At 29.3% G+C, this 12,002-nt stretch overlaps 1 protein-coding gene across 10 annotated transcripts in view; it reads left to right on the top strand.

The window, feature by feature from the left end:
• Positions 1-12,002, top strand: part of polybromo (protein) — a 315,452-nt gene that overhangs the window by 126,265 nt on the left and 177,185 nt on the right. For all 10 annotated transcript variants that reach the window (XM_075362328.1, XM_075362291.1, XM_075362318.1 and 7 more), the window contains exon 13: positions 11,461-11,628. In XM_075362328.1, coding sequence (XP_075218443.1) covers positions 11,461-11,628 — 168 coding nt within the window. The remainder of the gene's footprint in view (positions 1-11,460; positions 11,629-12,002) is intronic.

Here is a 12,002-nt window from a genome sequence, read left to right on the forward strand (position 1 = left end):
TTTTAAAGCATCATTATTGAATTCTTAAACTAATATTTTGTGTCTTTTTTACCAAGTTTAAACCAGAACTTGATATAAATATTTGGTTCTCTCTGATGGTCATTGGAAATTCAGAATCATGCAAATATGACATTGGAAACTACTCACCAACAAAAGAAATCTGTTTAGTTTAAGCCATTAGGCATACTGATTCATGAAGAATGTATCTATGGTTCCTACTAGATTGTCTTTAGTTGTATCAGTGCTTGTTTAAGCACATAATATAAATTCCAGAACATCCAAGAGAGAGTCTCATATTTTTAATCTTTGATTTATAGATTTATCGATTTTTTAATCTTTGATACTTTGTTTACTGCTATCATGAAACATACTTTTATTTAATTGTTACAAGCTTTCAATACAAGAAGTGTTAGATGATCATTTTGCTGAAAAAATTTCTTTTAAATCTTTATAATCTTTTTAAAGCAAAATTATTTTTTAAGTGAAAATTATTTAAAATTTGATTTTCAAGTAAACTATTTTAAAGAAAAAAAAAGTTTTAAGTGTAAGCAAAAAATTGTAGTAATCTTTGAGAAAACAAAGAAGTTTCTTTGGATAAACATGCAAACACACTCTAGAGTTGAAAGTTTTAACATTCATCACACATTTTTATGAATAAAAAGTAAAAAAAAGTATAACATATGTAAGTTCAGTTTATCTTTTCATCATAAATACAAAGATAACTATGTAAATGAAAAACAGGTCAGTTTGTACAATCAATTTTTGATGCAATAACAGTTTTAAAACATTAGTACATGGCAATAATGTATTATTATATCTTTCTTATATAGGAGAATCTATATCCTGATAAAGCTTATATCAGGAGCCAGGTGTGACAAACTCAATTTAAACAACAATAACAGACAATCTTCATTGTGTCAGTTAGATGTTTATTAGTTAGTTATCTTGATGTGTAGGCCATTTTATTTAATTTCATGGATGAAAATGGTTGCTCACATAAGTACGTACTCCCAAAATAGCATAAGATTTGTGCAGCAAACTTTTTTTTTAATTACTGTGTTATTTTCACCTAAATAAGAACATACTTTGGGAATTCCTACTTCTTGATATTTGTCTTTTAAAACCGAATCATTCTGGAAATCAATTAATTCCGGTTATGTCGAAGTGGGAGCATTTTCAACTTCAAAGGAAAAGATCCAATAAAAAAAAATATTTTGTAACTCTGAAATCATTATCATCTATCGAATTTATTTTTGATTTCTTCAATTTTAATATATTATTGAGAAAATGAGCAATTTTGATTTTGTGCTTTTAACTGCTCACACAGGAAAATACATCAAAATGTTTTTTTGTAGATGATTTTTAAACAAAGTCAGTTTTTGTACAAAACTTGTTATTGTATTGTACATATTTGTTATTAATTGATCTTTGCCTTGCAATTTAATATTAAGATTTTTCAGATAACCTGTAATATCTGTTAAAAATTCCAGATCTTTTACTCACAAAGGATCTTTTATAATTGATGTATTTCAATTTTTTTTTATCTTTCATGTCAAGAAATGCAATTATTTCCTCCAAAAGCAGACAAAAGCTCTTCAGGACTTAGTGGCAGGACAACCAACAAACTTTTGTGTAATAAGGAAAATCTTCGAATTTGGATTCTAAAACTTTAAGGAATGAAGTAAAAGGCATATTCATATTTCAGTAAGGGCCGTTGGCTTATATTTAAATATTAGCGGGTCTGAATGTAGTTTCAGGCATGCAGGGCCATTTATTGACTGTTTATGAAGTCACTTCAGTTTTTTTGTTTTGATTTAGTAGTTGTTTTCCTGCTGATGAATGCAGATCGCAATGTCTGGGACTATTGTTTCTCTCGCTAGTTGTGAAGTGTGCACTGTGATTCAATTTTTGTGTGCAAAAGGATCTTCAGCTGGCTGAAATTCATCGGGAGTTTTGTCTAGTGTTTGGACCTACAGTAATGAGTAAACGAAAGGTTAGACAATGGTGTCGAGACTTAAAAATTGCTGTACAGTTTAATCTATTTTTTCAGAAAAAATACATTGATTACCTAGGATTTATAGTTTATGAGATATTTACAAATTACCCATCTTTTGACACTTCAACAAAAAAAAAAAAGAAAGAAAAACCTTATCTAACTGTTCAGATTAAATTATATGCTAAAATAAATATTTTCCTAAAGTTCCATTGTGCCTCTAATTTTATGCTGTACTACACTTTTTATTTAAATACTATTTTATTAAAAAAATATTTCAAATTTAATGTGTTTTAAGAATTAAACCAATGAAAATATTTACTAAAATTTATCTGTAGTGGATAAATCGAACAAAAACATTCCTCATAAGATGAATCTCTGTTTGAAATTTTATACATTTTTGTGAATGTTGTTTTCAGTTGCTTTAATTTTTATTGCTTTTATATGTTTTGCTGTAATGTATGAGTTACATGCATGAGTTATAAAATATTTATACAATGTGATGTATATGCAAAAAGTAGCTATGTCAGTCAGAAGATGAAATCTCCATCTCTGTTTCGAGTGAAAAAGAAGTTTTTCTTTTAAGTTATTTCAAATGTTATTTTTTTTAACTATTGACATTTTTTCTAAAATGCATTCTAAGTATAAAAATAAAAAATAAAAAACCTTTTTCCAAAAATTTATTTAATCAGCATTTTAGTCATATCACAATATGTGATCTTCATTTTAAATATTCAAAGTGTAGAAATAGCAAAAATGCTATTTATTTAAATTATCTCTCAGAAAAGTTAATAATAAGTTCATTCTGAAAATTTAATTAAGTTAGGTTGTGCCATTAATGTATAACAAAAAGAAAAAATCAAATAATGAACATAAAATTACGAGGTGCAGTTCAAAGGTAAGGACCAATGAGTTATAAGTAGCGATTGTTAGCACTGATTAGTTTGTGCATGTGCAGTAGCTTCAAGTGGTGTTGGGCATGCAATTATCACACTGCCATCAGTTCATTGTTGTTGTCTTTAACAGAAAGTCTGTTAAAATGAGTACAGTTATATCCCACCTGTTGTGAAGTTTGATCAGTGATTAGATTTCTAAATGCAAGAGGACATAATGCTACTGAAATTCACCATTAATTGTATGAAACATATGGCCTGTCACAGTGATTGAAGGAAAAGTGAGGCAATGGTGATGTGATTTTAAGGAAGGCCGTTCAAATGTTCACAATGAACAAAGAAGTGGCAGGCCTATTGTCCAGACTGACAATCTTGAACATGTGAATGCAGAAGTGAGAGAAAATCATTGCCTTATGATTAGTAATCTTTCTGTAGAATTTGCTGAAGTTTCAAAGACAACATTGTTGAGAATCGTGACTAATACTCTAGGCTATCGTAAACTATGTACATGATGGTGCCAAACATGTTGAAAGAATAATATCTGCATGTACTTTTCTTGACTGCTTTAACCATGAAGGAGACAAATTTTTTCCCATATTGTCACTGGTGATGAAATTGAATTTCATATGTGAGTGCTGAGATGAAACAATTGATGCAATGGCATCATTCCAGTTCACCTAAACCAAAGAAATTCAAACAAGTACAGCCTCAAAGGAAAATCACGACATCTGTACTCTGGGACCAAATGATGTGCTTTTGATTGATTTCATGGAACTGGAATATCCATCACAAGTCTATTTTGAAACACTTTCTAAACTGCGTCTTGCCCTTCAAAACCAACGACAGGGAATATTGAGATCAGGAATTGTTCTTCACAATATTGCACGTCCACAAATAGCTGTATGCCCAAGAGGAAAAATTAAAAAATTCAGATGGGAGATTTTTCATCATTCCTTTTACAGTCCTGATCTCTTGCTCAGTGACATCATGCTATCTCTTTCTACACTTCAAAAATTGGCTTACATTTCAATAATTTTAGAAAAGTGAACAGTTGAAAAAATCCGGCAAAAAGTGGGTGCAATTCCAGGCAGTGGAGTATTATACAGTTGGTTTGAAGAAGCTTGTTTCATGATATTGAAATTGTTTGGTATGAAATGGTGATTATATAGAAAAATAAATATGTAAGTATTTGAAAGCACAAATAAGTTGTTCATTTTTTCTACTGTTCTCAATCTGTTACCGATCGGCTGTTACTCTGGAATCACTCCTCATAAAATAAAGGATTTGAAGCAATGTGGTTTTTGTTTCAGTTAACAGGAAAGTAAATCACATTTTAACAAGTATCTATAGACATAAATTAAGATAGTTATAACTTTATTAAGTGATGTTCATTTTAATTGTACCACCATTGGGATCTAGTAAACTAGAAAAGATACAAAGAACCTTAGAGTAAGGAATTTTACCATGATTTTTGAATGAATAAAAATGCTGTATTGTAATGTTTTAATATGCAATTTTTCAAATACAGAAGCCTACTTCATTTTTTAAAGTGGAAATAATGAATTATTTTAACATTTTCAGATACAACAAAACTTGCACCTAAAAGTATATATACATATATTTTTATTTATTTTTTTTTAATTTCTTGGACTTTTCTCCTAAATGCAACCACTGCTACATGGTTGCATAACTCCATCTCCAATTCAATCTATCAATAATATGAAGTACCCTATTAGTTGAACCTAATTACTTGGTTGGTTAACTTTAAAAATTGTATATTTTTTTAACAGTTTTATAGAACTTTAATTTGATGGCCCAAGTTCTGTATTTATTTTGTTATTTTAGTACATAAATGCAAAGAAATGACATTGACAAAATATTGAAATTTTTTTTATTTTATGAAAATAAATTGTTAATTTAGTGAAATTGACAAATTATTCCATTAGAATTTACAAAAACAGGTATTATTAGTTTAGAAAGTATAAAGAGATACTGGGAAATGATTTCTTATTTCAATTTAGAAATAATAATCAATAACACTTTAAAAAATATATATATATTTGATTATTATAGTTTAAAATTTATGAAAGTAAGTTCAAAGCCTGTGAAAATCTAGGTAAATCTTACTTTTTGAAAAACATGTTATGTAGAGTCTTACTTATTGTTGATAAGTTCAACTGGACATGAAAATTAGCCAAGGGAAAAATATCCAAGAAAAAAGAAAATATAGAATTTTTGTGTAGCATCTGAAATGTTATAAAAATTGATAATTTCCATTTAAAAAAATAAAGATTTTAACTATGTAAAAAAATTTTTATGGGTTATTGAAAAATTAAAAAAAAAATTGCAGAAATTTCAGACATGCCAGAAGGATATTTTTACTGATGCAAAAATCAAGGAAAAGTTCACCATTTAAAGTTTTTTTTGTAGGTTTTATTTTTTATAGGATCTCAATATTGGCTCACTTAAAATTAACACTATATATTACATGGATTGCAATTACTATAATAAATTGTATCCTCTATGAAAGTTTTGGTATAGTTAAATTCTTGATTAAATTACTGATATCTCTGTTAAATTCTGACTGAAAGTAAAATTCAAATTAGGATTTACTGTATTTTCTGAATTTCATCTTTATGAACTGTATAGTTCTTAATAGATTTATTTAGCAGCTGAGAATATTGCTACGTGAAAACATAAAACTAAGTCTTATTTCTCACTTGATAGTGGAGTGATCTGGATAAATTTTAGCATAAAACAGTGGCGAAATAATAATTTACATTAGCCGAGCGATTTCTGAGTTTTACATGAACGCTAGTGTATAGAAACAAATCTGTATACAGACTGATTTTGTATAAAGATAAGAATCCTCAAAATAATTTTTCTTTCAAATTGAATATTAATTGATGAAACTGTGTACAAAGCAGTGTCTTAATCTAAACTATTTATGGTAATGTTTTAAAAAACTGTTATAATGTCTTCATTAGATGTACTGAATATATTTAAAATCAAAACTTTTCCATTTTCTTCTAACTAGGGGTTACTTTTACTCTCTTAGTTATTAGTTTGACCATAAGGCATTGCGATTTATTGAAGCTCAGCAGTTTACTTGCTATTCTACCTTTTCATTACAAAGTTTAACACACTTAAAAAGTATTATTAAAAGAAGAGACAGATTCATAGGCAACATACTAAGGCATCCTGGAGCAATTGCTTTGATATTGAAGAAGAAAATAATTGTGCAGGCAGTCAACATTTAAATATGTAATATTTAAACGTTGGAATTTTATTTAAACATATGGAATTCGTAAAGCAAATTGTTGGGGATGTAGGATGTAGGGGGTATACCGAAATGAAATCACTGGCACTAGATAGGTAATCTTGATAGGTGCATCAAACTAGTCAAATGACAGAAGACAAAAAAAATAAGGTGTAAACTTGATGGTATCTTATATTTTCCGACCTAAAAAATCAAATAAAACAGGTCCCAGAACATTTATCTTTGTTAAATGACTAATAAATGTGTAAATTTTATTATCAAAATCAAAAGAGGATTTAATTCTGAGAAAATGTATGTAATTAATGAAGTCTGTAAAAAATATAAATAAATCAACTTTTATTATTAAAAAACAAAACTTAACTTAATAATAAAAACAGTTTTTTCAGTACGTTAAATTTAGACCTTTGAAAAATTAGTTTGGGAACACTAACTGTATGCTTCAAAATTAATTTGGTTATTCATTGAAGTCATAAAATTGTGGTTATGTGGTATTAATAAATGTTAGGTGATTTAATTTTTTTTTTACATAATTTTAATTATGATTAATTATTTTGAGAATCAAGTTATATAGTGTTTTTGTGTTTGTTGTACTCTAATCTGTATCTACATTTTCCAAATTGAATCTGATATTAAAAAAGTGAAATTTCATTTGTAATTCTTTGTTTTGAAAAAGCCATGTCTCTTCACTCATGCAGAATATGCTGACATTGATTTTGGTGTATGGCTTTAGTTTTAGAAATACTCCAGCTGCGGTGGAAAAATATAAACATAGGTATCATGGATGACTAGTTACAAACTGTAAAGTGTTACTTAGAATTTTTAATAATTTTTGTGATAATCATCAAGAACTTCCCAGCACTCGTGCTTCATCTGAACATTAACTGGTTCATTATGGAAGGGAAAACATTCTTCAGATGATATAACTTAGTCCTCCAATGAGTATGCAAAGAATTTATATGTGACTCAATATTCCATCAAGTACAGTATGGAAGACATTACCTGTTCACGGATTGTGTCCTGATCATGTTCAGAAAGTTCAACACTTCCAGCTTGGTGACCATGACACTGCAGTTTTGTCAATGGATTAACAGTAATTATTACTTTATTTTACTCATACTAATTTTACACGAGGTTACTTTTACCTGTAGTGGCATAAACAATGCATGGAACAATCACATCAGTGGTCTAAGGAAATCCACATGCTGTAGTTTAATCAGATTTATAGTATTGATTTTTGGTAAACGTTTGGTACAGCATGATTGACAGGTAATTAATGGACTCTTTCATACTAGATCAACATATCACGGAGAGAAATTACCTGGAATTTTTAATCAATGAATTTCTTTCAGTGCTTAAAAATTCTCATGGGTGAAATGAATTAAAATGTACTATCAACTTGATGAAGCTCAAACACATTTCTTGAATGAAGTAAGACAACTTTTAGATGAAAAATTTTCTGGTAAATGGATTGGATGTAGAGAGCTAGTAAATTGGCCTCTTAGATGACTGGTTCTTATTTCCTTAGATTACTGTTTATGGAGATAGATGATGAATAGGTATACAAATATGATAGGTATACAAGCAAATAGTAGACATATGTGATGAACTGATTGCTCACATTCTCAGTGCTGTTGCTCTCATCATGAAATGCAAAGGTATCATTAAGTTGATGACAGAAATTGTAAGGAAACAAGTTCAAAGGAGCATCAATGTCAGTGGTGGAATTTTTGAACATTTATTGTAAATTAATACAGTATAAACTGCAGTGAGTATTTTTTTTTTTTTGTAAAATAAAATTATTGAATTTTTCATAGATCTAAATTTATTGTATTAAAAACTGCTGTTTTTAATTTTTACAAATTCATAACATTTTTTTGTTAAGCTTTGTTCTGGTTTGATTTTAATGATAAAACTTGATTTTTTTAGCCTTTTATAAACTTTATTAAATCAATTTTATCAGAATTAAACACTACCAAGTTTTGATAATAAAATTTATACATTTATTAATCATTTAACAAAGTTGTTGTACTTCAAAACTAAAAAAGTGTTTTTCGTCACCGAATTTTTCCTTTGGATGTCATGAAAACTATGGGAAATAACAGTTGTAGGACCTACTTTGTTTGATTTTTCAGGTCAAAAAACATAAAAAACCATAAAGTTTGCTTCTTAAATAACGTCTTTAAAAATTTCAGTATTATCTCATTTCACTGGAGTAACTGAATTTCAAAGTGAAACTTTTTGCTAGCCGTAACTAGATAAAATATTTTCAGACATATGTTTGTATGAATTTTTTTCTTATTTCAAGCTCTAGAATCAGTTGCCAAATTATTTCCTTTTCCTCCTGAATCGCTGTAGATTACTCATGCTTGCAAGTATAAAATTAATATAAAATAATAAATAAAATTAATAATATTGCATGGCACTAGGCAGGTTAAGTTGTGACAAATGAGTGGCAATGAAAATATTAGTAAGTTTTTGTATTTTTATTCATGTTTCTAAAAACAAATTTTTGTTAATAAATTAAGTGATATTGAATGCTATGGTCATTATCCAGTAGTAAATCCTAGCAGCATGCAGGAAAATTGCGTTCTGTATTGTTTAAATTCATTGATCTGTATGAACTGATGTATTACATGTGACTTCATTTATTGAAATTTTATCCTTAATCTATACATTTAAATTTACAGGTTACTATTTCCTGAAACATTTTAGGTGTTGCAGAAACATTAAGTTGTAAAGGCTATATACTGTAAAATAATAGTTTACTATTAAAATCATTTATCATTAATAATATAGTTTTGTTACAGATTAATTATTATTAGTTGGTTGACGTTATTATTGAAACTGATTACTGAAACTTTGAAAGTTAAAATAAGTCTTGTCTTGATATATATTTTTTGTTATAAGATCATTTTGTACAGTGTGATTAACTTAAAAGAGATCCCATCACTTAGTTTAGTGTAGAAATAATGGTTTATTGGCAATCAAACTCCTACATAATAATTTACAGAAGGTGATGAAAATGATTTCTGTCCTCTTCTATGTACTTGTCAACTTGTTTGATTATATTCCTGGCTACTCTTGTTAGCTGTACCTTGCCTATTTCTTGGATGGCTCCTGCAGGGTGTGTTGGATTGCTCCTGTAAACAATTTCATTTAAGTAATCCCACAGATTGAAGTATGGACTAGTCAGATTAGGGGATCTTGGTGGACACCATCTTTTAGAAATGATTCTTCCACTGAAGAAAATCCTGTAGCTTCTCCATATTAGAGCAAGCTGTTTGGCAAGTGGCGTTGTCCTGTTGCAGCCAGCAGTCACACTCATCCTCTTGCAGTAAAGCTTTGAATGTTGGATAATCTCTTGGTAGACAGCAGCATTCATAGTTTAAAAATAACGGCGCTATTATTCGTCACCTTGAAACCACACCATACACCTATTTTTTGTTGGTGTAGGACAGATTCAAAGATGTGCAGGTTTTCAGTATCCCAGGTGTGGTACTGACTATTAACATATCTACCTAGGTAAAACCATCATTCGTCTGTGAAAAACACTATGTAAAATGCCAGTGATGTCTCTAATGAAGTTCTTGAATTGTTGGCAGTAGTGAATTCTTTTAGCTTAATTAGCATTAGTTAGCTCATTGAAAAGTTGCATTTGATACGAACATTTCAAAATTCTCCTCATTGAAGTGTGGGCTGAACCTAATGAAATATTCTTTTCATGGCCTAGCCTCTGCAAAGGTTTATGAGGAGATCTTGTAACTGCTCCTTTAATTAGACTGTTTGACCTGTATCACCTGTGTGATACATACAGGTGCGATACATAATGTATAATGATAATTTGTGATACACGTTATCACAATATGACCTGTGTCATTAAAACTTACCTGTGTCTGACACGTTTCTGGTCTAACACCAGACCTGTTTCACAAAATTTTTTTTAACTAAATTCGGAATGACACTTTTCACTGGTGTTTTATTTTCAAATTTCTCCCTGAAATTTGGCTGATACGTAACATGAGAGTTCATCTCTAAATATGTTTCCATCATGTTCTTCAACAGTTTCAATTCAACTGCATTTTAACAGATAATAACACAATTATGCAACCTTGTTCAGAAGCTAATGCTCAACAACTGACTGGCAGTATTCAGATGAGCAGGCAATAAACAGTTCTTCCCGTTTCACCTCCAGTCATAGTACCATCATCTAAATTATTTTACCCGTATCACCAATATATGTATTTTTAAAAAAATATGCATTTAGTATAAACTGCTGAGTGATGGGAGCCTCTTTTAAGTTGATCACTCTCTACTTAATTGTCAGATTATTGTACAAAGTGCTTGCTTTCCAAAAGTTGTAACATTAAGTACAGTCACATTCTACCAGGATGATGTTTGGAACTGTCATCTTCAAAGTAATGCTTTTGGTTGTTCAGACACTGATCCCACCGCTTCTACCGTAAGTGGAATGTATCCTGAAAGTTTTTTTTTGTGAATGTTTGAAGCATTGCCTGTGACTCTGCTTGAATCTTCTCTATCGTGTCAAATCTTCACTGGTCATGACCAACTTTTGAAGCAGTTATTCTTGTGTGGAAAATCCACTGACATGTACTACAGAATAAAACTGTTATGTTACAGTTGTCATTGGTGGTCTTTCTACGTTTTTCCAAAATCACATTCCAAACAGCATGACATCTGGTTTAATATCAGTAAATGGTCCCAATGCATCTTCAACAGATATTTGGCTATTTTTAACATATGTTAAACCAGTCATACGTTTTTGTGGTCTAAAACATTGTTACAGCATGCTTGCACTAATTTTTTCACATTTCTGTATCAGTTTTACCAAGATTAAAAGAGAACTTTTTTCTCAGATCAATCATTGCCAAATTACGTTCGTGAGCAAACATGACACTGGAGAACTGATGGTCAACAGCAAACACATCCTCTTAGGTTGGAGTGGAGCCTATAGGCATACTGACTCATGAAGTATGTATTATGTTGCTACTAGTGGCATTTGTACGTATTTGTATTATGCAATCATTTGTGCATGTAATACAAAATTTTGGGTAATACGTCAAAACATAATAAACTTATGACTGAGAAATTTTTTCTGGTGTACACTGTTTTATAGAAAAATTATTATACATTAATTTTGTAGATATCTAAAAAAAAAATTAATATAAAATAATGTTGTTAACCGATTCATTTCTATGGCATAAAACTTTCTGATGTAATTATCTCTAAATGATATAAATATTTTTAATGTGTTGTGTTATTATTATTATTCTTAGTGTGAAGATGGAAGGCAACCGATGTTGATGTTTATGGAAAAACCGTCAAAAAAACTGTACCCTGATTATTATGAAGTGATAAAAAATCCTATCGATATGTTAACCATTGAAGCAAATATCAAATCTGAAAAGTATGCTTCTGAGGAAGAAATTCTAAATGATTTCAAAGTGAGTATTTCTGTATTAATCCTTAATATGTATATTTATATTAAGGATAAATATAACCTGGTTTATGTATATTTATGTATTACACATAATATCAGTGTGCGTGATCTTTTATATTTCTTAATCAAATGTTTTTGATATAGTCCATAACTTGGAAAGATATAAAAATTTACAGTTTGCTGAACTGCTTTTAAATTATTAATTAAAGTATTCTTAATTAAGAAAGAAGATAGTTACTGAAACTTGGAAAATGGTAAGTGAGCATTTATTTAAAAACTGATTGATCGTATTTGATGACCTGGTTTGTGTGTGTTTGGGGATACAATACACACACTTAATAATGGAGCATTTGATTCATAATACTGAAAACTAGAGAA

Source organism: Lycorma delicatula, chromosome 1 (genome assembly GCF_047948215.1).
Source record: "Lycorma delicatula isolate Av1 chromosome 1, ASM4794821v1, whole genome shotgun sequence".
In the NCBI taxonomy this organism is placed as follows: domain Eukaryota; kingdom Metazoa; phylum Arthropoda; class Insecta; order Hemiptera; family Fulgoridae; genus Lycorma; species Lycorma delicatula.